At 37.7% G+C, this 26,058-nt stretch overlaps 1 protein-coding gene across 19 annotated transcripts in view; it reads left to right on the top strand.

Annotated features, from left to right (window-relative positions):
- ZMYM2 (zinc finger MYM-type containing 2) overlaps positions 1 to 26,058 on the top strand; it is a 133,379-nt gene that overhangs the window by 61,988 nt on the left and 45,333 nt on the right. For 12 of the 19 annotated variants that reach the window (XR_004178610.1, XR_004178609.1, XM_021929466.2 and 9 more), the window contains 7 exons: positions 1,804 to 1,875; positions 7,126 to 7,176; positions 8,531 to 8,681; positions 9,119 to 9,234; positions 13,234 to 13,350; positions 16,328 to 16,478; positions 19,125 to 19,297. Coding sequence is in view for 17 of the 19 variants with exons in the window: in XM_021929466.2 (XP_021785158.1) it covers positions 1,804 to 1,875; positions 7,126 to 7,176; positions 8,531 to 8,681; positions 9,119 to 9,234; positions 13,234 to 13,350; positions 16,328 to 16,478; positions 19,125 to 19,297 (831 nt within the window). In the remaining 2 variants the exon portion in view is untranslated. The remainder of the gene's footprint in view (positions 1 to 1,803; positions 1,876 to 7,125; positions 7,177 to 8,530; positions 8,682 to 9,118; positions 9,235 to 13,233; positions 13,351 to 16,327; positions 16,479 to 19,124; positions 19,298 to 26,058) is intronic. The other 7 variants (XM_021929473.2, XM_031655737.1, XM_021929472.1 and 4 more) reach the window with 2 other exon arrangements.

Genomic DNA, 26,058 nt, shown 5'->3' with positions numbered 1-26,058 from the left:
CTACTATTTTACTGCTAAAGAGACCCAATTGGATGTGTTTGGAGACAACTACATGAGATGCTAGAGCGAGTGTCTTCTTTTTCTGCAGCCTGGGAGCTAAAATTGTATCATAATCCTTCCTTCCTTTCCACTCGCCCCGTTTGACCTTTGTCTGTAACATTTAACTTAGCTGCCTTTTGTTGTTTTTATCTGTGCTCTCATTGCTCAATTAGTTTCTGAAGTGTATTGATACACTTAGTTAATAATCTAGATCCTGGTGGTGGAGACTGTGTAACGCTTGCCCCATGCCTTTCAGTAGTTTTCCTTTTCTAGCATAGTATTTTGACTTTCATGGAAAGCGGGAAGCATGTCTTTTAAAACTTTTGTGCAAGGAGTAAGGATATATATTTGTATTATATTCTGGAAGCTGTCATGTGTGCTTTCAAAAGAATTTCTCAAACATGCCGGGCTCATGACTGTAATCGCAGCACTTGGGTGGCCGAGGTGGGTGGATCACTTGAGGTCAGGAGTTCGAGACCAGCCTGGCCAACATGATAAAACCCTGTCTCTACTAAAAATACTAGCCAGGTGTGGTGGCAGGCACCTATAATCCCAGCTACTCAGGAGGCTGAGGTGGGAGAATTGCTTGAACCCAGGAGGCGGAAGTTGCAGTGAGCCGAAATCATGCCACTGCGCTTCAGCCTGGACGACAGAGCAAAAACTCCATCTCAAAAAAATAAAATAGGCCGGGCGCGGTGGCTCAAGCCTGTAATCCCAGCACTTTGGGAGGCCGAGACGGGCGGATCACAAGGTCAGGAGATCGAGACCATCCTGGCTAACACGGCGAAACCCCGTCTCTACTAAAAACACAAAAAATTAGCCGGGCGAGGTGGCGGCGCCTGTAGTCCCAGCTACTCGGGAGGCTGAGGCAGGAGAATAGCGGGAACCCGGGAGGCGGAGCTTGCAGTGAGCTGAGATCTGGCCACTGCACTCCAGCCTGGGCGACAGAGCGAGACTCCGTCTCAGAAAAAAAAAAAATAAAATAAAATAAAATAAAATAAAATAAAAAAGTCTCAGTCCATTTTGCATGTGGTAGAAATTGTAGCTGTGTAATCTCCAAATGACTTAATTTAGGAAGCTTTGAGTTTCATTGTAAGTATTAGAGTTTAATAGGTTTTAAAGAGATCTTAGAACACTCCAAATTAGAAGTGATTTTTCTGGCTGGGTGTGGTGGCTCAAGCCTGTAATCCCAGCACTTTGGGAGGCCGAGACGGGCGGATCACGAGGTCAGGAGATCAAGACCATCCTGCCTAACACGGTGAAACCCCGTCTCTACTAAAAAAAATACAAAAAACTAGCTGGGTGAGGTGGCGGGCGCCTGTAGTCCCAGCTACTCGGGAGGCTGAGGCAGGAGAATGGCGTAAACCCGGGAGGCGGAGCTTGCAGTGAGCTGAGATCCGGCCACTGCACTCCAGCCTGGGCGACAGAGCGAGACTCCGTCTCAAAAAAAAAAAAAAAAAAAAAAAAAAAAAAGAAGTGATTTTTCTCAGAAATTAGAGGTGAGTCAGGTCTACCTTTAATTCCTTAGCCCGTTATTACTGTTTTATCATTATACATTTTTTCTGAGATGTAATTATTTGATAATTCTTTAAGTTGGTCAGCAGTAGTGGGGACAGGACAGGCAGACATTTTTAAAAGTTGGAATGAGTTTGTAAGTCACAAAATACAATTGAGAAGCAACTTTTACATAATGCTTATTTACCTTTCAATCTAGCAGCTGTTCTTTATGTGTGTTTATAAAGTCTTTTAAAATCTTTTTTTTAGGTAGGTAGCCATCCCAGCTTCCTGAAGGAGGTTCGAGATCACATGCAGGACTCTTTCTTAATGCAGCCTGAGGTGAGCAGGAGTGTAAATGGAGTTCAAGGCCTTCACATTTTCGAGCACTGCTACTACTGTCATTAATGTGTATCTGAAAAATCTTGTGCAATTTGAAATATATTAAAATTTCCAAACTTAACTTGTATCACATGATGAATGTTTTATCTCCAAGACATAGATAGGTTTCTAATTTCACTACTTTTACATGTATTTTCTTGTGATATGCTCATTTGTCTTTAGATATTTATGTTCTTAGGAAATTATTTTCAGCTATAATTTTTTTAGTGCACAATACCTTGTACACAGTAGGCATTTGATAATGGGATATAAAAATCCTCTCTTTTGTGCCTACCTGAAAAGTTAAAAAAAAAAAAAAAAAAACCCTTTCAAAAAAATTTCTAAGCCTGTATTTCTGTTAATCCAGATACATGAATTAGTAATAAGTGTTTAAAATTAGGACGACTTTTAACTATAGTACAGTTATCAAGATAATGAAATTTACGTCAGTAAACTATTATCAGGTTAGTCAATAGAGCTTATTCAAATTTTGTCCATTAATGTCCCTTACAACAAATGAAAAACAATTATTTCTTGTCTAGAATCCAGTACAGGATCCTAGGCCATTATTTGTTTAAATATATTTTTTAGGCCGTTTCCCAACCCTCTTCTTCTGAGACCCCAATTCCAGATGTATTCCTGCCACTTTCCCAGTCACCGAGGCTTTGTTTTGTGTTGTTTTGTATTGTTTTTATATTGTTTTGTATCGGTTTTGCATTGTTGTTTCTATTTGTATTGTTTGTTTTTCCTAGTCTTTTTTTCCCTTCTGTACTCCATTTTGGAAAGTTTCTATTGCTGTATCTTTAAGTTTGCTGATCTTTTAAAAAATCATCTGTGAATACCATGCAGCATATTTTTTCAGATGTTATGTTTTTCATCTCTAAAAGTTCCATTTGAGTCTCTTTTGTATCTTCTATTTCCTGCCTAATTGTGTTCATGTTTTCCTCTACTACTATTTTAATATATTAGCATATTTATAATGTTCTTTTAACATCTTTGGCTACTGTGTTCGTATCTGCCATTTCTAGATCTGTTTCTATAGTTTGATTTTTATTTTTTTTCTTCTTCCGGGTAATGAGTCATTTTCCTGCCTTTTTTTTTTTTTTTTTTTTTTTCAAAATTCCTGTCTTTTTTAATTTTTTTTTATAATTTTTTTTTTTTTTTTTTTTTTTTTCCGGGTAATTTTTGTTTTTCTTGCCTTTTTTTTTTTTTTTTTTTTTGACAAAATGCCTGTCATTTTTAAGTTTGATTCAGAATATTGTGAATTTTACATTATTGGTTGCAGGATTTTGTTGTATTATTTTCAACGTTTTGTTGGACTTTGTTCTGGCATGGCGTGGTCAAATTAACCGTGAATTATTTGGATCCTTTTGAAGCTTGTTTTTAAGTTTTTGAAAATTCTTTGGTAGAGCAAACTGTAGTCTGGCTCTTCATTCATACTACCGTGATGATACCTGGAGAGATCTGAATCTTCCCGGGTTACAGGGTCATCCCACTCTTGAACAGGTCGCAATACAGAGTATTCCTGGCCATGTGTGTTCTTTGGGAATTGTTAGCCTAATGCTTTCTTGTGATTCTGGGGTTCTTTCTCTGGCCTTAGGTGCTTTCATCTCACAAATAATTCTAGCTGCCTTGAAAGCTTTGTGTTTCCTCAACTCAGTTTGACTAGTAAGTAGGCTCTGTTAACCTCCCCTTCCCCCAGCTATTTCTAGGCCTCAAGCTTTGGTAGCCACAGGACTCACTTGATTGGTTTCCCTTTTCTTAGGTATACAGTTCTGTGCTACCTTGTGTGTAGAGTTTGAAAACCATTGTTTGTGTGTGTGTATGTGTAATTTTCTAGTTGTTAAAGGTGGGTAGGAGGTTTAAATCTAGTTTCTGTTGGTTGGGAGTGGAAGTTACCTCTGCTTTAATCTAAATAGTTCCCTAGTTTTTGTTTGTCTTTTACGACTTGACATTTTGAATACCACTTTGGAGAGCATCCCTCACTTTGTGTTTGTTTAATAGTTCCTCAAGATTAGATTGAGGTAATGCGTTTTTGGCGTGAATACCTCCTAAGCGATGGTGTGTCCCTCTTCGTGCACATCAGGAGGCACGTGCTGTCTGTGTTCTGTTATCGTGTGTTAACTTGTTGAAGGGGATGTCTGTCAGGTGTCTCCAGGGTGAAGTTGCTCTTTTTCTCTCTGTATCTGTTTAAATTAAGCAAACTTTTCACCCACTATTGTTAGCCATCTGTTGTCAATTAGAAAAAAATCCTTAAATTACAAAGTTAGAATATGTCTGTTAAAAGAAAAATTGTAAATGATACAGTAAGAGGGAAAAGTAAAACACAATGGTATATAAATTTTTAAACCCTTTTTTCTCTGCACAAACAAATCTTGCAATATGAAGAGATGATTTCCAGGTTTTATTGAATAAATGAATTGTAATTTTTACTTGAAATTATTTATTATAATAAATATTATAATATGTCATTGTTTAAGTTTTATTGCCACTTCTTCTAATCAAGGTTCTTCACTATTTCAGTGCTTTGGACTCCTTTGGTAATAAGGACAGATTCATTCTCAGAATGTTATTAAATGCATAAAATGCCTGTGATTACAAAGACAACCAATTATATCAAAATATAGTTACCAAAATATTTAAAAAATTTTTGAAATGTGCTGCTTTATTTTAATGTGTTTAGGAATAAAATACAGTGGTTAATAACTATAATTTTGAAGTAAAGTTGAATGTAGTTGATATGTTAAGGGATACTAAGAGTGATATAAAAATTGGGAATTTTTATTTTTGACAGTCATAGGCCCTATTAAACTAATGAAGTAAGTTTGTTGCCTCCAATCAGAGTGAAAGAGAATGTTAAATTTCAATTAGAGGTTAGTAAATATAAAGGTAATTTTTTTACTGTGCAGTGTCACGGACTAAAGTTCATATTGTATTTGAATGTGGCTAGGAAAGTAGATAATATGCAGGCTGTATCTCAGGACCCCATATCCTAAATTAGATTTGCAGCAACAGGTACATCAAGCCATTCTTTCTTGATTACCTTCCCATGTGGTCTCCTTGCTTGGTCCAAATGTAACAAATGAAATATATTTCCTATATGTAGAAGGAAAATTTGAGAGAAGTTGTAAAGTCGTGACAGTTTTGATATCCACGTGAAATTGGTTAAAATTAAAATATAAGGTACATCTTTTAAATGAGTAGACTGAAAATGAGCCAGTTTGTCATAAACTTACCCATCATATCTACTTTTTACCTTTTCCATATCTTGTTTTACTTCGTTCTATCTCATTCTTTTTCACTGAAGTTACATGTAGGCTTATTTTTCCCCATGTCCAAAAAGGGAATATTTTAATTCTGAATTTATTTCACAAAGCTTTGTTCCTTTACATCACTAAATATGTGTTTATAGGATGCATATAAATTTGTATGAAATTTAAATATGATTATTTTGATTGCTTACATATGAAGCTGAGTAAACATGGCATAAAATTACATTTCCCTTTTGGCTAATGTTCTTTCATTAATTGGTTCTTTGAGGCAGCGGTAGCTGTGAAAGTGGCAGTATTGAAATATTCTCAGTGATTCTGTCATTCTGATAGTACTTTCTCATTTTCTTTTTCTTACTTTTTTTTCTTTGGAGACAGTCTCCCTCTGTTGCCCAGGCTGGAGTTCAGTGGCACGATCTTGGTTCACTGCAGCTTCTGCCTCCTGGGTTCAGGTGATTCTTGTGCCTCAGCCTCTCGGATAGCTGGGACTACAGGCATGCACCACCACGCCTGGCTAACTTTTGTATTTTTAGTAGAGATGGGGTTTCACCATGTTGGCCAGGCTAGTCTTGAACTCCCAACCTCGTGATCTGCCCACCTCAGCCTCCCAAAGTGTGGGGATTACAGGTGTGAGCCCCTGCACCCGGCCTTCATTCTCTTTAGATAAAATTATTTGTCTGTATGGAGCAGTTGCCTAACTCCATGTTTACTTGATGTCTTAAAACTGTTACTAATTATTTAATCATTCTGCCAATAAAATCAGTGTTGGGATCATGGATAGACTCAGTCAGTTTGAAGAATGTTTCAAATAGAAATCAAATCCATGATTTGATTAGATGGTGGAATTTAATTTATATCAGTAAAGGAATTCTTTATAGGTGCCGATACATGGAGGCCTCTGCAGACATCCAGTGGGAGCTGGCTTTTCTGTCTTGCAAGCTTGCAACATAGTGGCAGTTGTCCCGAATATTTTATAGCATTACTAATTTGTACTATCATTTCAAGTTTTAAACATGTTATATTCTGTTTCATTGATTTGCTTTGTTTTTGTCCCTTTTCCAGTATAGAAATTTAAGTCATCAAATAGACCTCAGGAAACAAAAACAGAGCATTCTCCTCTATTGTACTTATACATCATGATAAGATATGTTTGCAGTCATTTTTATTTTTTCCTTGTCACTATTCTTTTGCAGTTGACAAATATTTTTGAAGGAGGACCTGTCATTAAAGAATGAGTTGATTTCCACTTTGAAAAGCAAAATTGAGGGCTTTCTTTAGTTGATATTTCAGTAAATGAGGAAGTAGGCAGCATAAGTGTTTTTTTTAATAGGATGATAATGAATGTGCATTCCTGGCACATAAACAGCTGTGGTTTCTTATACTTTTTCTATTCGTTTCAAGCTGAAGGATCTTTTTCTTGATGTTGATTGTATTTTTTTGTTTCTTTTTGCCTTCCATTTATTGCCTTCATTTTCTGAAACCCTGTGGTATTTGTGACATTTTTCCATGCAGTGTATTCATTTCAGTTGTTATTTTTGGCCTGATTGTTATGTATAACACCTATTACTTATGCTGTCTATGGAACAGTTTGAAGCCTTCTTATATATATATATATATTTTTTTTTTTTTTTTTGAGACGGAGTCTTGCTCTGTAGCCCGGGCTGGAGTGCAGTGGCCAGATCTCTGCTCACTGCAAGCTCCGCCTCCCGGGTTTACGCCATTCTCCTGCCTCAGCCTCCGGAGTAGCTGGGACTACAGGCGCCCGCCACCTCGCCCGGCTAGTTTTTTGTATTTTTAGTAGAGACGGGGTTTCACCATGTTAGCCAGGATGGTCTCGATCTCCTGACCTCGTGATCCGCCCGTCTCGGCCTCCCAAAGTGCTGGGATTACAGGCTTGAGCCACCGCGCCCGGCCTGCCTTCTTATATTTTCATATTGTATAGATGCTCGTGGGTATGAAGACGGATTTAATTGCAACATCAGATGGAAAATGGGTACAATTATTTTGCAACATGATTTGTGATATTTGATTTAACTTGATTATGACAGAATTTTGCAACCACTCAGAAAGAGGATCAAAACAGGTTGCACTTGAAGGCTAGCCTTTCTTTTTTATTTCTACCTTTTTTTTTCTTTTTGTGGAAGATGGGGGTCTTGCTGTATTGCCCAGGCTGTTATTGAACTCCTGAGCTCAAGCAGTTCTCTACAAAAAAAAAAAATACACCCCCACCAAAAAAAATAGGTGATTGTTTGAACCCAGGCTGGTCTCAAATTCCTGGGCTCAAGCAATCCACCTCGCTAGGCTTCCCTGCGTGCTGGGATTACAGGTGTGAGCCACACCCTGCCTCTCATATTCTTTATCTCCTTTTTTTTTTTTTTTTTTTCCCATTATCTTGTTGGCACATATAGTCAGGCATTGCTTAATGACAAGAATACATTCTGAAAAATGCACTGTTAAGCAAGTTTGTTTTATGAACATCACAGAGTGTACTCAAACAAACCTAAATGGTATAGCCTGTTGCTGCTAGGCTACAAGCCTGCACAACGTGTTACTGTACTGAATACTGCAGGCAGTTGTAACACAATGGTAAGTAGTTGTGTATCTACATATGTCTAAACATAGAAAAGGTACAGTAAAAATAGGGCATTACAATCATTGAGTGAAACATCGTTATTTGGCACATTACTGTATTCACTTTTGGCAGGAGGCTTAACTTTATTATTATCTATTGATGAATTATTTACTTCATTTTATAGCCAGAAGTCATTTTGAATGTGGTTTAAATTTTTTTTTAATTCAAAAAATTTTTTGTGTTTGATTGTGATTGAATGAGATTTCAAATGTAGTAGATAGGTGATAAATCATTTTTAAGAGACGTTCCAGAAGTGCTTGGAACAATAGCAGCTCAGTGGGAAAATGATTTAAAATCTTCAAATTCATTCTTCACCATACTTTTTATTATTAAGGCTTATATTTCATAGTTCCATTTAATTTATTTTGTCAAATGACAAAGAAGTATATCCTCATTGTAAACAAAAAGCACTGTGCCTTTCCTAAATTTTCAGGTTTTACTTACCTTTATGTAGGGATTCTGTTAAACTAAATATAATAGAGAGAAAAACATTCTATTTTTGAAGGCAACTTTGATGATGATCATTGCTTTGTTTGAACCTTAACAGTTGTTGCATAGTCAATAGTTTGTATGTAGATGAAGACTCATGACTCTAAACTTGTTTAGAGATTAGCAGGATTGTTTTGCAGAGACAAAAAGTGTAATGAAAAACTGGTAATTATTTTCTAGTTAAGTTGTGGTCTTAAAAATTATCTTTTTATGTTTCAAATTTTAGAAATACGGAAAACTGACAACTTGTACTGGTTGCCGAACACAGTGCAGGTTTTTTGATATGACTCAGTGTATAGGTCCTAATGGATATATGGAGCCATATTGTTCAACTGCTTGTATGAACAGTCACAAGACAAAATATGCAAAATCACAAAGTAAGTTTCACATATTTGGATAGTTAAAAAAACTTTACAAAATAATTTTTGCATAAATACTCTTAATGTTTTTATGCTTGTTTTTAAAAGCTTTTTATTTTCTATTAATCTTTTTGAAAACTGTTCTAATTATTTTGATTATTCTGTACTACTTTTTTAGTTCTCTTCATATCTGTGTTCTTAACTAAAATTGTTACTCCATCTAAAAAATTACCTAAAACTGAGTTTTTTCTCTGTATCTATGTATGTTTTAGTGGCGTAATATCAGAGTCCTTTATGACAATATTTTTAAGGTGCAAATTATCTTCATTATTGAAGGTGCAAATAATAATAGTTTATTTTTTAACAGAAACGTCTATAATCTCAGCAGTTAAGATAAAAAAAAAACTTTTTTATTACTTTATAAACAAATCAGATATGTACCTTTTCTTTCCTAGGTTTGGGAATTATTTGCCATTTTTGTAAGCGAAACTCTTTACCTCAATACCAAGCCACAATGCCTGATGGAAAACTGTATAACTTTTGCAATTCCAGTTGTGTGGCTAAATTTCAGGTTTGTTGTTTATTTTGCATAACCCATGCCCCCAATAAAATACACATAGAAAATAACCAGTGTAATATAATATGCTTTATCTTTATTTTATCTTAATTTTTACATAGTTTGTTGAGGGTCAAATTGGAAGGTGGATATCCTAGTCACAGAATATGCAGCTGTACCAGTTTTCCATTTTAGCCTGGATATTCTAATTGAAATTATAATTGCTACTCTGATGTAGATTTTGAAGGAAAAGAAATTTTAATATAGTTTAGTTCAGTGCTGATGTGTAGTTTTTTCTTATTAGATGGTTTGAATAAAATGTGAACCGTAAGTGGAACTCTTACATGACAAATGGATGGAGGACCTAGATGTGTTTAGCCTAGAAGTGATAAGAATACATGCTTTCTTCATATGTTAGAAACAGACCATGTAAAGAGGGAATTAGATTTTTTACACGAGGCCTTAATTTAATACAAGATCAGTTTTGGGGAGACATTTTTCATTTTGGTAAATGTAGACAAAGACTTTCTGACGTAGTTCTTCAAATTTGGAGTATGGATAGTCTCAGAAGATAGATTATTGGAAGCGCTCAAACTTAACCTTGTTGACCACTAGGAAGGAATAGTTAAGAGATAATTCAGCCATTAGTTAGGTGATACGATTAGGTTTACCTGTTGTGTGTGAAAATTTCAGGGTATTACCCAAAGGTTCAAACCTGTGCATAAAGCCATGCTTCATGAGTTAATTCATCCAACAATTCTGCTTTGTTCCAGGTGCTGTGCTCTATGTTGATTTATTTAAACTGAACATATAGTTTCTTAAGTATGTTATAATAGTTACTATATCACTTATTAGTATTTAAATTGAGGTATTTTTGAATTCAAATGAGTGTCAGTTTTTGTTAATAGTAATATTCTTACTGAACTTAGGTGATAAACCACATTTAAGACTTGTTATTTTAGAAGTTGGGATCATGGCCATTGATACATCCTTACAGTGGTAGATACTGCTTTTGCCTTGTTGGCTTTTCTTAAACTAGAAATTAAGGAATAATTATTAATTAAAAGAGAGGCAGACAGTGTCTGGAGTATGCTGCTTGTCAGATCTTGAACTTTGTTTTTTGATGTTGTTGGATAAACTAAACTGATAATTGAAAATGTTGTAACTGCCCTTTTCATTAATGAAACTTGTATCACGCATGATTTGATAAGATCCTCTGTATATGTACATTGTATATTTTAAGATATACAGTTATCCTTCGATATCCATGGGCAAGTGGTACCAGGACCTCCTGCAGATATAAAAATCCAGGGATGCCCAAATCCCTTATATAATATGGCATAGTATTTGCATGTAACCTACAATGCAAGTCTTCCTGTGTACTTTAAATCACCTCTAGATTATACTTAATATCTAATGCTATGTAAATGCTATGTAAAGAGTTGTTATACTGTGTTGTTTAGGGAATAGTGACAAGAAGAAAATGACTGTACGTGTCCATACAGATGCAATCATCTTTTTTTTAAAATTTTTGATCCTCTGTTGGTTGAATCCATGCATATGTAGGACCGACTGTACTTAATTTAGGCTCTTATTTTGAGGAATACATCCAGATAGACCTACAGGTAGCCTCATCACTCTGCATATAAATACAAAATTGACAGAAAAGCAACGTTTTTCCCTTTATCATAAAGCAAACCATATATTTTGAACTTTATATCTTCATTAGGTGTTTTTCCTTTTAAAAGTAAGATAATAGGATAGTATTCCCTCTTAGTCCATTCAGGCTGCTATTACAGAATACCTTAGACTGGTAGCTTATAAATAGAAATTTGTTTCTCATAGTCTGTAGGTGAGTAAGTCCAAGATAAGGCACCGGGAATTTGTTGTCTGATGAAGGTCTGTTCCTCATGGATGGTACCTTCTTGCTGTGTCATCACATGGTGAAAGTAGCAAACAAGCTCCCTCAGGCTTCTTTTATAAGAGTACTGACTGATTAGATCATGAGGGGGGAGCTCTAATGGTCTGACCACCTTTTCAAAGCCTCTATCTCTTCTAATACTGTCACCTTGAGGTTTAGGATTTCAACCTTTGAATTTGTGGGGGAACACTAACATTCAGACTGTAGCATATTCCATTTGTTTTGAAAGACTAGTTAACTTTAATGGGGCTCAAATTTTTGGGAAACACTAAGGGTAATATTGGCTTTTATTTTTTAAATTTATTCATCTGATAGTCTTAAATCTGTATATCTTATTTTTCACAAACTTGGTGTTGTACAGTGTATGCAGAAGTTTTAAAAATGGTAGTTTTTTTCTCCTACTGTGCATTGAATAGCTAATTTTTATTAACTATTTCATGCATTAAGATTGTATATAATATATGTGTGATACGGTTAAAAAGAATGATAATTAAATACCAGTGTCCTCACCATTCAGATTAGGAATTAGAAAAAATCTGTTAATGTCCATGTATACTTATATTGTGTCTTGTTCTGTAAATTTTTTTTTTTTTGGAGACAGAATCTCACTCTGTTGCCCAGGTTGGAGTACAGTGGCATGATCTTGACTCGCTGCATCCTCTGCCTCCTGGGTTCAAGTGATTCTGCCTCAGCCTCCCGAGTAGCTGGGATTACAGGCACCTGCCACCATGCCCAGCTAATTTTTGTATTTTTAGTAGAGACAGACTTTCGCCACATTGGCCAAGCTGTTCTCGAACTCCTGACTTCCAGCAATCCACCTGCCTCTGCCTCCCAGAGTACTGGGATTACTTATAGGTGTGAGCTACAGTGTCCAGCCTGTAAATTGTTTTAACTTTAAAAAAAGGAATACTAAAATTCCTGGTATGAACACCAGTGTGTAAATCTTTTTTCTCCTAATGATCAATTTTTAAATGTAACATAAGCCGATTTCTTTTCCTTTTTTTTTTTTTTTTTTTTTTGAGATGGAGTGTCGCTGTCACCCAGGCTGGAATGCAGTGGTGTGATCTCAGATCACCACAATCTCTGCCTCCTGGGTTCAAGCGATTTTCCCTGTCTCAGCCTCCCCCGTAGCTGGGATTACAGGCATGTGCCACCACGCTTGGCTAATTTTATTATTATTGTTTTTTTGAGACGGAGTCTCGCTCTGTCTCCCAGGCTGGAGTGCAGTGGCGTGATCTCGGCTCACTGCAAGCTCCGCTTCCTGGGTTCCCGCCATTCTCCTGCCTCAACCTCCTGAGTAGCTGGGACTGCAGGCACCTGCCACCACCCCCAGCTAATTTTTGTATTTTTAGTAGAAATTGGGTTTTACCATGTTAGCCAGGATGGTCTCCATCTCCTGACCTAGTGATCCACCCGCCTTGGCCTCCCAAAGTACTGGGATTACAGGCATGAGCCACCACACCTGGCCTAATTTTTGTATTTTTAGTAGAGATGGTGTTTCGCCATGTCGACCAGGCTGGTCTCGAACTCCTGACCTCAGGTGATCTGCCCGCCTTGACCTCCCAAAGTGCTAGAATTACAGATGTGAGCCACGGTGCCTGGCCAACATAGGCCTATTTCACTGGTAGTCTTGGAATGAAAATTGTAGTAGTGATGCAGTGGCACAAAACATTAGTAAATTAGATATTTGATGGTTATTGGAGATAGCAATAAGAACTAGGTTTTTGTTTTTTTAAACTTCTGTTAGTTCAGAACATGGGCAACTTAACCTCACTATTATTTGCTTACTATTACTTCCTTATATTTTCTTTAAGTAAACAGATCATGATTGAATGTATGATTTTTTCTTTTTTCTTTTATTTTAGGTAAATAATAATTCTGTGGTTAAAAAATAAATTGAATTTCAATTTTATAAAACTAACATTTACTATTATAATTTTTAAGGACAAAATTTGGAAATGAGTTTTATGTGCTGAAAAGATATCTAAGCAAGATACATGTTACTTTCTGGACATCGTGGATATTTGACAGTAATCATAAATAGAAATTCAAAAATACATGTCAGGCTTAGTATCTTTTGTTCTTTGTTTTAGGCTCTAAGTATGCAGTCATCTCCAAATGGCCAGTTTGTAGCGCCAAGTGATATTCAGTTGAAATGCAACTACTGCAAAAATTCCTTTTGTTCAAAACCAGAAATCCTGGAATGGGAGGCAAGTTGTATTTTGCAATGTGTGTTATCTAGTGCTAAAAAGAAAGTCTAGTAAAATATGTGTTGTATTTCCATCTGGAAACCTATTTCTTGGTAGATAAGAATATGCTTTTCAGATTTTTTTTGTGATTGGATTATTCTCATGTGGGAGTGGAAAACCAACAGAGGATCTATTTCTTTTTAGGTCCAAGAAAAATTATTGAAGTCATATTCCTGATACATTATGTTCATAATAGTTTACAGAATGTCACTTTGTTTAGCTACGTACCTAGAGCAATTGTGTTTCCTTTTTTTGTCCCATGTTTCTCCCTGTCCTGTATTATGAGAACTATATTTTCTATCACTCAGCACCTGTACATATTAGAATGTATTAGTCATATACCACATTGTCATTTATAAAGTGATACAATTCTGGGGGGAGGGGGAGGGATAGCATTAGGAGATACACCTAATGTAAATGACAAGTTAATGGGTGCAGCACACTAACATGGCTCATGTATACATATGTAACAAACCTGCACGTTGTGCACATGTACCCTAGAACTTAAAGTATAATTAAAAAAAAAAAGAAAATGATACAATTCTGTAATTGTTTTTTTTTCTTTCTTTTTTTTTTTTTCTTCCTCAGAGTCTGGCTTTGTTGCCCAGGCTGGAATGCAATGGCATGATCTCGGCTCACTGCAATCTCTGTCTCCTCAGTTGAGGTGATTCTCCTGCCTCAGCCTCCCAAGTAGCTAGGACTACAGGTGGGCACCACCATGCCCAGCTAATTTTTGTATTTTTAGTAGAGATGGGGTTTCAACATGTTGGCCAGGCTGGTCTCGAACTCCTGACCTCAAGTGATCCGCCCGCCTCAGCCTCCCAAAGTGCTGGAATTACAGGCATGAGCCACCACGCCTGGCCATAATTGTGTTTTAATAAACGAATAGTGGCCTGTGAATCCCAATACAAGTTTATTTTCTTTTCCCGTTTTTCACTAGTTTACTAATTTGCTTTGACATGTCTCAATTAGCAACAACTCTGATCATTGACTTTTATTTCATAAGGGGGCAGTAATAGATGGATAGATGGACAAGGCTGCCCAGGCTGCCCATTGCTTTCTTGAGCAATGCTTGCCTTTGGCCATTGTTTCTTTTCACTCCTTTAGGGGTGGGGCTGGGTGGGAGGTAGTGCATGGAGTATATGATAAAATGGTATACAAGATTTAGAAGATGTAGTATTAACACTGTTCTTGAGCCAAAATTTATTAGTAGCTGTTGGTGAGTCATTCAGTATCTAAGTCTTAGGTGAAAGGTGGTACTCAGAACTGGATTACATGATTTCTTTCTTTCTTTTTTTTTTTTTTTTGAGATGGAGTCTTGCTCTGTTGCCCAGGCTGGAGTAGCAATGGCGTAATCTTAGCTAACTGCAACCTCCACCTCCCAGGTTCAATCGATTCTCCTGCCTCAGTTTCCCAAGTAGCTGGAATTACAGGCGCCTGCCACCATGCCTGGCTAATTTTTGTATTTTTAGTAGAGATGGGGTTTCACCATGTTGGCCAGGCTGGTCTTGGACTCCCAACATTAGGTGATCCGCCCGCCTTGGCCTGCCAAAGTGCTGAGGTTACTGGCATGAGCCACTGCACCCAGCCTGGATTACATGATTTCTAAAATACTTTGGAAACCTGAAATTTCATTTTAACCGTTTAGTGACTGGAACATTTTTTAGTTTATTATATTCTTCGGTGCTGTCTCCAGATCATTTAAACCAATCCCTATTTGATACTGTTGTTGGCGTCCAGTGATGATTCTTAGTGACTGATAACCTTTAAGTAACAGCAGTAAGAATGAAGGCCCAGTAAGAGATAATAAAGGATAAAGGAGTGATGAGGGAATAAAGAAAGAAATCCATTAGCAAGCACACAGAATAATAGGGTCATAGAAAATGAAGATCCTGCATACACTGAATTTTGGTACTAGATGAAAATGTGGTCCTTTCCGCTGCATTTATGTCAGTGCTACCCCACTTTTGTAGTTGTTTTGGGGTGTTGCTTTTATTTACATGGAGGTTAAGTGTTAGAAGCAGTTAAGAGACACTGCCACACTGAATGAGAGTTGAGTGTGTCCCCCGGGAGATTGAGAATTCAGTGGTCTCTTGCTCCTCACTCCGTGTGGCTTCTTTGTTACCTTCTTCCTTTTATAAATTACACAGTCATAATGGGGCAACTTTCCACTAATGATTGTCTTACTACTTGAGTTGATTCCCAGACTCCCTCACCTTCCTTATTCCGGTCTTCACATGTCTTTGCTAAGTGTCAAGTAGATGGTTTAGACTTAGTGTAGCCTGCTCAATAGTGAGAGGAAAGCTGCCTCCCTGGAAGCTGTAACTTGTTCATACCTGCTTGGGTGGATGTTTGGAAAGCAGCTCTGGCTATTGTGGGTTTGGGCCTGGGAGACGCTAATCATATTCCATTCAAAGGAAGCAACTCAGTCTCAAGTTCTGCAGCACACTGTGTGATGGCACCAGATTGGATGCTTTACCCATGATGATGTGTTACTGCTAAGGTGTGTGCTGGGGATGTGGTGGAGCCTACTTGTTTATACTCGACAAAGGATTTTTCTTTTTGACTGAAAATATTATTAGTGTCATAATTTTTATCTTTTTTTAGTTTACCTATGCTGTATTTTCCATCATTTTCTTCCCATTTCTCCAATTATGTTAGCAACACCAGTCTATCATCTTATTTAGTGATACTTTTACTTTCATTGACCAATTTTAGGGTAGCTAATGGCATTGAATTTTGTGGAGCTATGTTTAAATTTGGCAGTGAATTGGTTAAACTAGGCATCCATGGCCTGTAGGAAATGTATCCCCAAGGATCTTAACATCAAATAGGTAAATGATTTAACTTTGCTTCTGTGAAAGTGGCTTGTTTATTTCTTAAGCTTGTTCTCGAGGTGGTTGTCATATACTTACCAAGGTTCCCATTGTGCATTTAGAACAAAGTGCATCAGTTCTGCAGCAAAACTTGTTCAGATGACTATAAGAAGTTGCATTGCATAGTTACATATTGCGAATACTGTCAAGAGGAGAAGACTCTTCATGAAACAGTAAATTTCTCTGGCGTTAAGAGACCTTTCTGTAGTGAAGGCAAGTGTATATACAGTGTTGTTCATAACATTTATTGATATTTAATGTTTTTTGCCAAAATACTTTAATATATCCAGAGTGGCTGCACAGTTTTAATGTAGCCAAACAAAAAAATTGAGTTTACGTTTCTGCTGACTTGTTTTGTTATTTTATATGTGTTTGTAGACATGGGCTTCAAGATGGTTTTCTCTCTAAAAATTTGATAACCTCTTATTTCATTAAAGTTTTAGAATAAAATAAAAGCGTGGTCATACCATGTTATTTCTAAACCTACACGTTGTGGTCGGAAGGTTGGTTCTCCAAGTGGATTAAAATTGTTTTCTGAACATTAGCTCCATTTTCCCTGCCCAGCTCACTACTTAACCTGCAAAGGTTTTCAATATGTATACCAGAAAGAAAATCACATATGGCAGTACTAAAATGGGAACTTTTAGGTATTCAATTTGGGGTGCCAGGGAAACGCTGGGTTCTGTTTTAGTATGTTCAAGAATTCCCTTTCCTCTTATCTACACTTTTGCTGCTCTGGTGCCAGGCAGCAGATTATACAGATGAATTCAAATTCTAAATCTACTTATCCAGAGATAGGAACGAGGATTGTAGCTATGGATTTTGGGGTTCTTGTTAATTCCTGTTCCCAAAGGTGACATTCTTGCTCTAAGCTGGCTTTCACTTTCTATCTTGGGCCCTTGGCACTGAACTCCCAGCTTTCCTGTCTGCTATCTTTACCTATAATTTTTTAATGAGGAATAATTTTTTCTGGATCTACTTTTTCTGTGGATTCCTAACTGCTAGTTTGGAGTAAGAGAAAGGTGGGAAAATCCTAAATGTCAGCAGTGGAGAATGACAGCAAAATTAAAAGATTTATCAGTTCAGTTCATTCAACTAGTGCGTTCATTTACAGTCTTTTTTTTTTTTTTTTTTTTTTTTTGAGACGGAGTCTCGCTCTGTCGCCCAGGCTGGAGTGCAGTGGCCGGATCTCAGCTCACTGCAAGCTCCGCCTCCCGGGTTCACGCCATTCTCCTGCCTCAGCCTCCCGAGTAGCTGGGACTACAGGAACCCGCCGCCTCGCCCGGCTAGTTTTTTGTATTTTTTAGTAGAGATGGGGTTTCACCGTGTTAGCCAGGATGGTCTCGATCTCCTGACCTTGTGATCCACCCATCTCGGCCTCCCAAAGTGCTGGGATTACAGGCTTGAGCCACCGCGCCCGGCCTCATTTACAGTCTTAACATGTAATGTAAAGTCATGTCCGTAAGAGGGTGCTGCTTGCTTATAAAACAAGGCATTCCTATTTAAATTTAATTTTGTACATTTCACCTGAAATGGAAAGTAACTATGTTTCACTGTTAAGATCAAAGCTATAATGAAAAATGGCAAATCTTATAATGTTTCATTGAAAAGATTGATTCTGAATTAGTCTTTTTACATTTGAGTTGTGCAATGACATTCTTACTGATTCATAAATCTGAACATACTGATGTTGGTTGCTCATGTATGTTATTAATTGTCTACCATTTGGATTATATGAACTTTACTAAAATGAATAGACAATTAGCAGCAAATAGGTAATTGACATTCAAGAAGATAATTTTCAGTTGGAGGGATTTATACATCCAGCTGGGTGTAATAGCATTTTAAAAAAGAACGTGTGTTTTTTTCCTGTTAAATGACATGTTTTTTGCTTTCTCTTGCTGCACCTAGTTCTCTGCTAGAACCTGTCAGAAATAACAAAACACATAATACCTAGTATTACCGTCAAACTCTAGTTAGATAAAGCTAAAAAGGTAAATTTTAAAGAATATTTTAAAATATAGTTCAAGGTAACAAGTCATAGGACAGTACATAAATGATTGCTAAATAAATTATGTAGAAAACAATTGCAGTTCATGTTTGCAAATAGGAAATGTCATTTTAAACTAGGTTGACGTTGGCAGCATTTGTGGTAGGGGTATAATTTGAGGTCCTTATGAAAGGATGAATAGGATTTTAGTAGATAACATGTAAGTCATTCTACTTACATAGCACAGTATAAGTATAGAGTATTGATTCTTGTAGAGATGGTATAGGGAATAAATAAGATATGTAAAAGTACTTAATGCGTTTATGTACTAGAAAAAAGAAATACTTCATTAAAGGACTAGATAACAAAAGTGTTTTCTTTGGGCAAGTCAATAAATCTGTTTTATTTCCCTGAAGGTCCATGTAAGACAGGTAAGCTTGAAAAATTAGCTAAAATGCCTGCTTAGGTTGAACATCTCTATAAGTTTACTCAGAGCCTCTCAGTAGTCTACATTGTTCCTTTTTCTAAAATGCCTGTTTGTATAAGATATGCTTACTTTGATACTTAAGATTCTATCTATCTATTTCCCCGGCCCAAGCAAGATTCTATTTAAATAGAACAAATAAAATAATTCTGAGACATTACTAGATTTTAATGTCTTGAAACATTATTTTAACCATGTTAGATAATATGTTATCTAATAAAATACCCCATATTCTGTTCTAATTTTTATAGGTTGATATTGATTATAGTAGATTTTGCAGTTTTGATCAGGAGAGGAAAAATCTTGACCAATTAAGATCTGTCTCTGCTCAATAATTAGTTTTTGTGTGTTTTTTGTTTTAATATATAAACCTTATATTTTTCAGGCTGCAAATTATTATACAAACAGGATTTTGCAAGACGTTTAGGATTGAGATGTGTTACTTGCAACTATTGTTCTCAGCTGTGTAAGAAGGGAGCAACTAAAGAACTCGATGGTGTTGTGAGAGATTTCTGCAGTGAAGACTGCTGTAAAAAATTTCAGGATTGGTACTACAAGGCGAGTAACTCCTTTATTATAGCAGCTACTTTAACCAGTCTTAAAAAACGTTGTAGCTGTTACCATTATAAATCTGGCAACTCATTTATTTTAAAAATGTGCACACTTAAGGCCTCACCCTGATAATACTCGTTAAAATTGTCATTTCTGCTTGTTTGAAGTAGCATTTTTATCTCTTTTTTTAATAACTGAAGCATTACCAAAAGATTAGGATATACCTATATTTTCAGCATTGTAGTTTAACAAAATGGATGTTTTTCTAAAATTTGTTGTGTCTTTATTTCACTAAGTAGAATTTTTTTTTTTTTTTTTTTTGAGATGGAATCTCTGTCACCCAGGCTAGAGTGCAGTGGCACCATCTCGGCTCACTGCAACCTCCACCTCCCAGGTTCAGGCAGTTCTTGTACCTCAGCCTCCCAAGTAGCTGGGATTACAGGCGTGTGCCACCACGCCCAGCTAATTTTTATACTTTCAGTAGAGACAGGGTTTCACTGTGTTGGCCAGGCTGGTCTCGAACTCCTGACCTCATGTGATCTGTCCTGCTCAACCTCCCAAAGTGCTGAGATTACAGGTGTGAGCCACCGTGCACAACTAAATAGAAATACTTTTGACTATGTTATCAGTGTTGAATGTTAGCAGGTAATTGTTTTGGATACTTGGGATATATTTTAGAAACATCTTGCTCCTTTTTGGCTTTTCGTCTTTTTAATTGTGAGTTTTGGGGGACTTTAAGATTGAAAGGAATGCTAAGTAGAGACCAGAAGCATTTAATTTGAAACTATAAATGTGTGTATGTGTATGTGTCATACTAAATCCACTTTTAAAATTTAACTTTTAAGTTCAGGAGTACATGTGCAGGTTTTTTATATAGGTCAATTTGGGGCATGGTAAATGATGGGTAAATGACCCATCGTTACATAGGTCAGTTTGGGTCATGTTATACTGATTGTTTTATCACCCAGGTATTAAACCTACTACCCATTAGTTATTTTTCCTGTTTCTTTCCCTCCTCCTACCCTCCACTCTTTCGTAGGCCCCAGTGTCTGTTGTTCCCCTATTATGTGTTTGTGTTCTCATCTTTTGCTTTTCTTTTCCTGTGTTGGTTTGCTAAGGATAATGGCCTCCAGTCCCATCCATGTTCCTTCAGAGGATATAATCTCTTTTTTATCGCTGCATAGTATTCCGTGGTATATATGAACCACATTTTCTTTATCCACTCTACTATTGGTAGGCATTTAGGTTGACCCTAAGTGTTTGCTGTTGTGAGTAGTGCTACAACAAACATATGTGTGCATGCTTTTTCTGTGCAGAAGCTCTTTAATTAAATCCCATTTGTCAGTTTTTGCTTTTGTTGCAGTTGCTTTTGGCATCTTAATCTTTGTTGGTTCCTATGTCCAGAATGGTATTGCCTAGGTTGGCTTCAGGGGTTTTTAAAGTTTTGGGTTTTACATTTAAGTCTTTAATCCATCTTGAGTTAATTTTTGTGTGTGGTGTAAGGAAGGGATCCAATTTCAGTCTTCTCCATATCATTAGCCAGTTATCCCAGCAGCATTTATTGAATAGGGAATCTTTTTCTCATTGCTTGTTTTTGTCAGGTTTGTTGAAGATCAGATAGTTGTAGGTGTGCGGCCTCATTTCTGGGCTCTTTATTCTGTTCCATTGGTCTACGTGTCTGCTTTTGTACCAGTACCATGCTGTTTTGGTTACTGTATCCCTATAGCATAGTTTGAAGTCAGGTAGCATGATTCCTCCAGCTTTGTTCTTTTTGCGTTTCTTGCTTAGGATGGCCTTGGCTACTTGGGCTCTTTTTTGGTTCCATAGAATTGAAGACATGTTTTTGTTGTTGTTGTTCTGCGAAGAGTGTCATTGGTAGTTTAATGGGAATGGCATTGAATCTGTAAATGGCTTTGGCAGTATGGCTATGTTAATGATATTGACTCTTTTTATCCATGAGCATGGAATATTTTTCCATTTGTTTGTGTCATCTCTGATTTCTTTGAGCAGTATTTTGTAGTTCTCCTTGTAGAGATTTTTCACCTCCCTGATTGGCTGTATTCCTAGGTATTTTATTCTTTTTGTGGCAATTTTCAATGAGATTGTGTTTCTAGTTTAGCTCTCAGCTTGATTGTTGTTGGCATATAGAAAAGCTGGTGATTTTTGTACATTGATTTTGTATCCTTTGCTGAAATTGTTTATTAGCTGAAGGAACTTTTGGGCTGAGTGTGTGGAGTTTTCTAGATATAGGATCATGTCATTTGTGAACAGGGAAAGTTTGACATCCTTTCTTCCTATTTGGACGCCCTTTATTTCTTTCTCTCTCCTGATTGCTCTGGCCAGGACTTCCAATACTGTGTTGAACAGGAGTGGTGAGAGGGGGCATCCTTGTCTTATGCCAGTTTTCAAGGGGAATGCATGCTTCCAGCTTTTGCCCATGCAGTATGATGTTCGCTGTGGATTTGTCATAGTTGACTCTTATTTTGAGGTATATTTCTTTAATATCTAGTTTATTGAGAGTTTTTTTTTTTTTTTTTTTTTTTTTTTGAGACGGCATCTCGCTCTGTCACCCAGGCTGGAGTGCAGTGGCACCATCTCGGCTCACTGCAGGCTCCACCTCCTGGGTTCACGTCATTCTCCTGCCTCAGCTTCCTGAGTAGCTGGGACTGCAGGCACCCGCCACCATGCCCGGATAATTTTTTTGTGTGTGTTTTTAGTAGAGACGGGGTTTCACCGTGTTAGTCAGGATGGTCTCTATCTCCTGACCTTGTGATCCGCCCGTCTCAGCCTCCCAAAGTGCTGGGATTACAGGCGTGAGCCACCGTGCCCGGCCTATTGAGAGTTTTTAACATGAAGGGATGTTGAATTTTATTGAAAGCCTTTTCTGCATCTATTGAGATAATCATGTGGTTTTTGTCTTTAGTTCTGTTTGTGTAATGAATCACATTTATTGATTTGCGTATGTTGAACTTAACTTGCATCCCAGTGATAGAGCCCACTTGATCATGCTGCATAAGCCTCCTCAATGTGCTGCTGGATTTGGTTTGGCAGTATTTTGTTGAGGATTTTGGCATTGATGTTCATCAAGGATATTGGCTTGAAATTTTATTTTCTTGTTGTGTCTTTGCCAGTTTTTGGTATCATTATGATGCTGGCCTCATAGAATGAGTTAGGGAGAAGTCCCCCCTCGTCAATTTTTTGGAATAGTTTCAGTAGGAGCGATACCAGCTCTTCTTTGTGCATCTGGTAGAATTGTGTTGTGAATCCATCTGGTTCTGGACTTTTTTTGGTTGGTAGGATATTTATTACTGATTCTAATTTGGAGCTCATTATTGGTTTGGTCAGGGATTCAATTTTTTCCTGGCTCAGTCTTGGGAGGGTATATATGTGTCTAGGAATTTGTCCATTTCTTCTAGATTTTCTAGTTTATGTGCACAGAGGTGTTCATTGTAATCTCTGGTGGTTATTTGTATTTCTGTGGGGTAGTGGTAATAATATCCCCTTTATTGTTTCTAATTGTGTTTATTTGGGTCTTCTCTCTTTTCTTTATTAGTCTAGCTCGCAGTCTATTAATCCCCCCCCAAAAAAAAAACCACTCCTGGATTTATTGATCTTTTGTATGGTTTTTCATGTCTCAATCTTCTTCAGTTCAGCTCTGATTTTGGTTATTTCTTGTCTTCTGCTAGGTTTGGGGTTGGTTTTCTCTTGATTCTCTAGTTCTTTTAGTTGTGATGTTAGGTTGTTAAATTGAGATCTTTCTAACTTTTTGATGTGGACATTTAGTGCTATAAATTTCCCTCTCAACACTGCCTTAGCTATGTACCAGAAATTCTGGTACGTTGTATCTTTGTTCTTGTTGGTTTCAAATAATTAACTGGTTTCTGCCTTAATCTCATTATGTACCTAAAAGTTGTTCAGGAACAGGTTATTCAGTTTCCATGTTTGTATGGTTTTGAATGAATTTCTTAGTCTTGATTTCTAACTTGATTGTACTGTGATCCAAGAAACTTTTGGTTATGATTTCAGTCCTTTTGCATTTACTGAGAAATGTTTTATATGTGATTATGTGATCAATTTTAAGAGTATGTGCCATGTGACAGTGAGAAGAATGTATATTTTGTTGTTTTGGGGTGTCCATTTGATTCTGTGCTGAGTTCAGGTCTTGAATATCTTCATTAATTGTCTGCCTCGACGATCTGTCTGATACTGTCATTGGAGCATTGTCTGGGGGTCTGAGTCTCTTTGTACGTCTCTAAGAACTTCCTGTATGAACCTGGGTGCTCCTGTGTTGGGTGCATTTATGTTCAGGATAATTAGGTCTGATGGTTGAATTGAACCCTTTACCATTATGTAATGACCTTCTTTGTCTCTTTTGATCTTTGTTGGTTCAAAGTCTGTTTTGTCTGAGGCAACCCCTGCTTTTCTCTGTTTTCCATTTGCGTGGTAGATTTTTCTCCATCCCTTTATTTTGAGCCTATGTGTGTCAGTGCATGTGAGATGAGTCTCTTGAAAATAGCATACCAGTGGGTCTTGTTTCCGTATCCAAGCCACTGTGTACCTTTTAATTGGGGCATTTAGCCTGTTTACATTTAAGGTTAGTATTGATATGTGTGGGTTTGATCCTGTCATCATGATGTTAGCTCGTTATTTTTCTGTCTTGTTTATGTGGTTGCTTTATAGTGTCACTGGTCTGTACTTAAGTGTGTTTTTGTAGTGGCTGTTAATGGTCTTTCCTTTCCATATTTAGTGCTTCCTTCAAGAGCTCTTGTAAGGCAGGTCTGGTAGTGACAAATACCTTCAGATTTTGCTTGTCTGAAAAGGATCTTATTTCTCCTTTACTTATGAAGCTTAGTTTGGTGGGATATGAAATTCTGGTTGGCAAGTGGCACTGGTGTTAAATTAAAAAAAAATGTTGAATATTGGCCCCCAATCTCTTCTTTCTTGTAGGGTTTCTCCTGAGAAGTCTGCTATTAGTCCGATGAGTTTCTATTTGTAGGTGACCTGACCTTTCTCTCTAGCTGCCTTTTAACATTTTTTTCTTTCATTTAAATCTTGTATCTGATGTTTATGTGCCTTGAGAATGATCTTTTTATGAAGTATCATACTGGGGTTCTCTACCTTTCCTGAATTTGAATGTTAGCCTCTCTAGCTAGGTTGGGAAGTTCTCATGGATGATATCCAGAAATAGGTTTTCCAAGTTGCTTATACTCTCCCCATTTCTTCCAGGGACACCAATTGAGTTGTAGATTTGGTCTCTTTACGTAATCCCATATTTCCTGGAGGTTTTGCTCAATCCTTTTTATTCTTTTGCTCTGTATTCTTGTCTGTGTTATTTCACAAGGCCAGTCTGCAAGCTCTGAGAGTCTTTCTTCCGCTTGGTCTATTTTGCTGTTAATACTTGTGATTGCCTTATGAAATTCTTGTAGTGTGTTTTTCAGCTCTATCAGGTCAGTTACATTCTTTTCTATATGGGGTATTTTGTCTGTAAGCTCCTGCTTTGTTCCTTGGATTGGGTTTCAGTGTGCTCTTGCTTCTCAGTGATCTTTGTTCCTGTCCATATTCTGAATTCTGTTTCTGTTATTTCAGCCATCTCTGCCTGATTTAGAACCCTTACTGGAGAGGTAGTACAGCCATTTGGAGGAAAGAAGGTACTCTGGCTTTTTGAGTTGTCAGGGTTCTTGTGCTGGTTCTTTTTTATCTTTGTGGGCTTATACTCCTTCAACCTTTGAGGTTGCTGTTTTTTTGTTTGTTTGTTGTTTTTTTGAGACAGGGTCTTGCTATGTGGCCTGGGCTGGAGTATCATGGCATGATCTTGGCTTACTGCAACTTCCGCCTCCCGGGTTCAAGTGATTGTCAGCTTCCCGAGTAGTTGGGATTACAGGCATACGCCACAACACGCAGCTCATTTTTGTATTTTTAGTAGAGACGGGGTTTCACCATGTTGGCCAAGCTGGTCTCGAACTCCTGACCTCAAGTGATCCACCTGCCTCTGCCTCCCAAAGTGCTGGAATTACAGACGTGAGCCACTGTGCCCGGCCAATTTTTTTTTCTTTTATCCTATATTTGATGGCCTTGAGGGTTTAATTGTGGAATAAGGTGGATACAGCCAAGTGACTGTGTTTCTGGAAGATTTTAAGGGACCAGTGCTGAGTTCCCAACTCCTGGACTGTGTGCTTTAACTCTGGGGTACTTGTATCAGTGTCTACTTTATTCTGTCTCCTGGAGCTTAGGTATCCACTGCGCTGGGGAGACTGACATGTTTGGGGCCACTGATCACTACACTCTATGGATGGTGTCAAAGCATTTGGTAGTGAGGTGACAGCAGGATCCATCCTCATTGGCATGTGCCAGCAGCAGTGCAGTGTGGTGGAGTACACACTAGTTGGCTGTGGCAGGATGCTAGTTGGTGCTGGGGTGCCTGCCTCCTAGCCTGCACTTGCCACAGTGGTGGATGCAATGTGGCTGGGGGGTGGAGTGGGGAGCCCCTGTCAGCTGCTGTGCCTGTGGTTGTGCTGATGGTGGTGGTGGCAGGGCGCTGGCAGGTGCAGGTCTTTGTGCATTCTCAGAGGGCTCTTGGTCGCTCAGGGAGGTGGAGTGTCCACTGTTTGTGTGCCTAGTTTTACTCTTGGCAGTGTTGGTGAAAGGGCCAGGTTGTGGTAGGGGCGGGACTGACTGCTAAGGCTCTAACTGCAGTGTTGTTGGTGGGGCAAGGTGGGGGTGAAGTGCACTCCCACTGCATGAGTGGCAGGGCAGGGTGCACACGTACA

This window comes from Papio anubis, chromosome 15, assembly GCF_008728515.1.
Source record: "Papio anubis isolate 15944 chromosome 15, Panubis1.0, whole genome shotgun sequence".
Classification (NCBI taxonomy): domain Eukaryota; kingdom Metazoa; phylum Chordata; class Mammalia; order Primates; family Cercopithecidae; genus Papio; species Papio anubis.
Note: the sequence above shows the minus strand (reverse complement) of the source record. Positions and strands in the feature narration are given on the sequence as shown.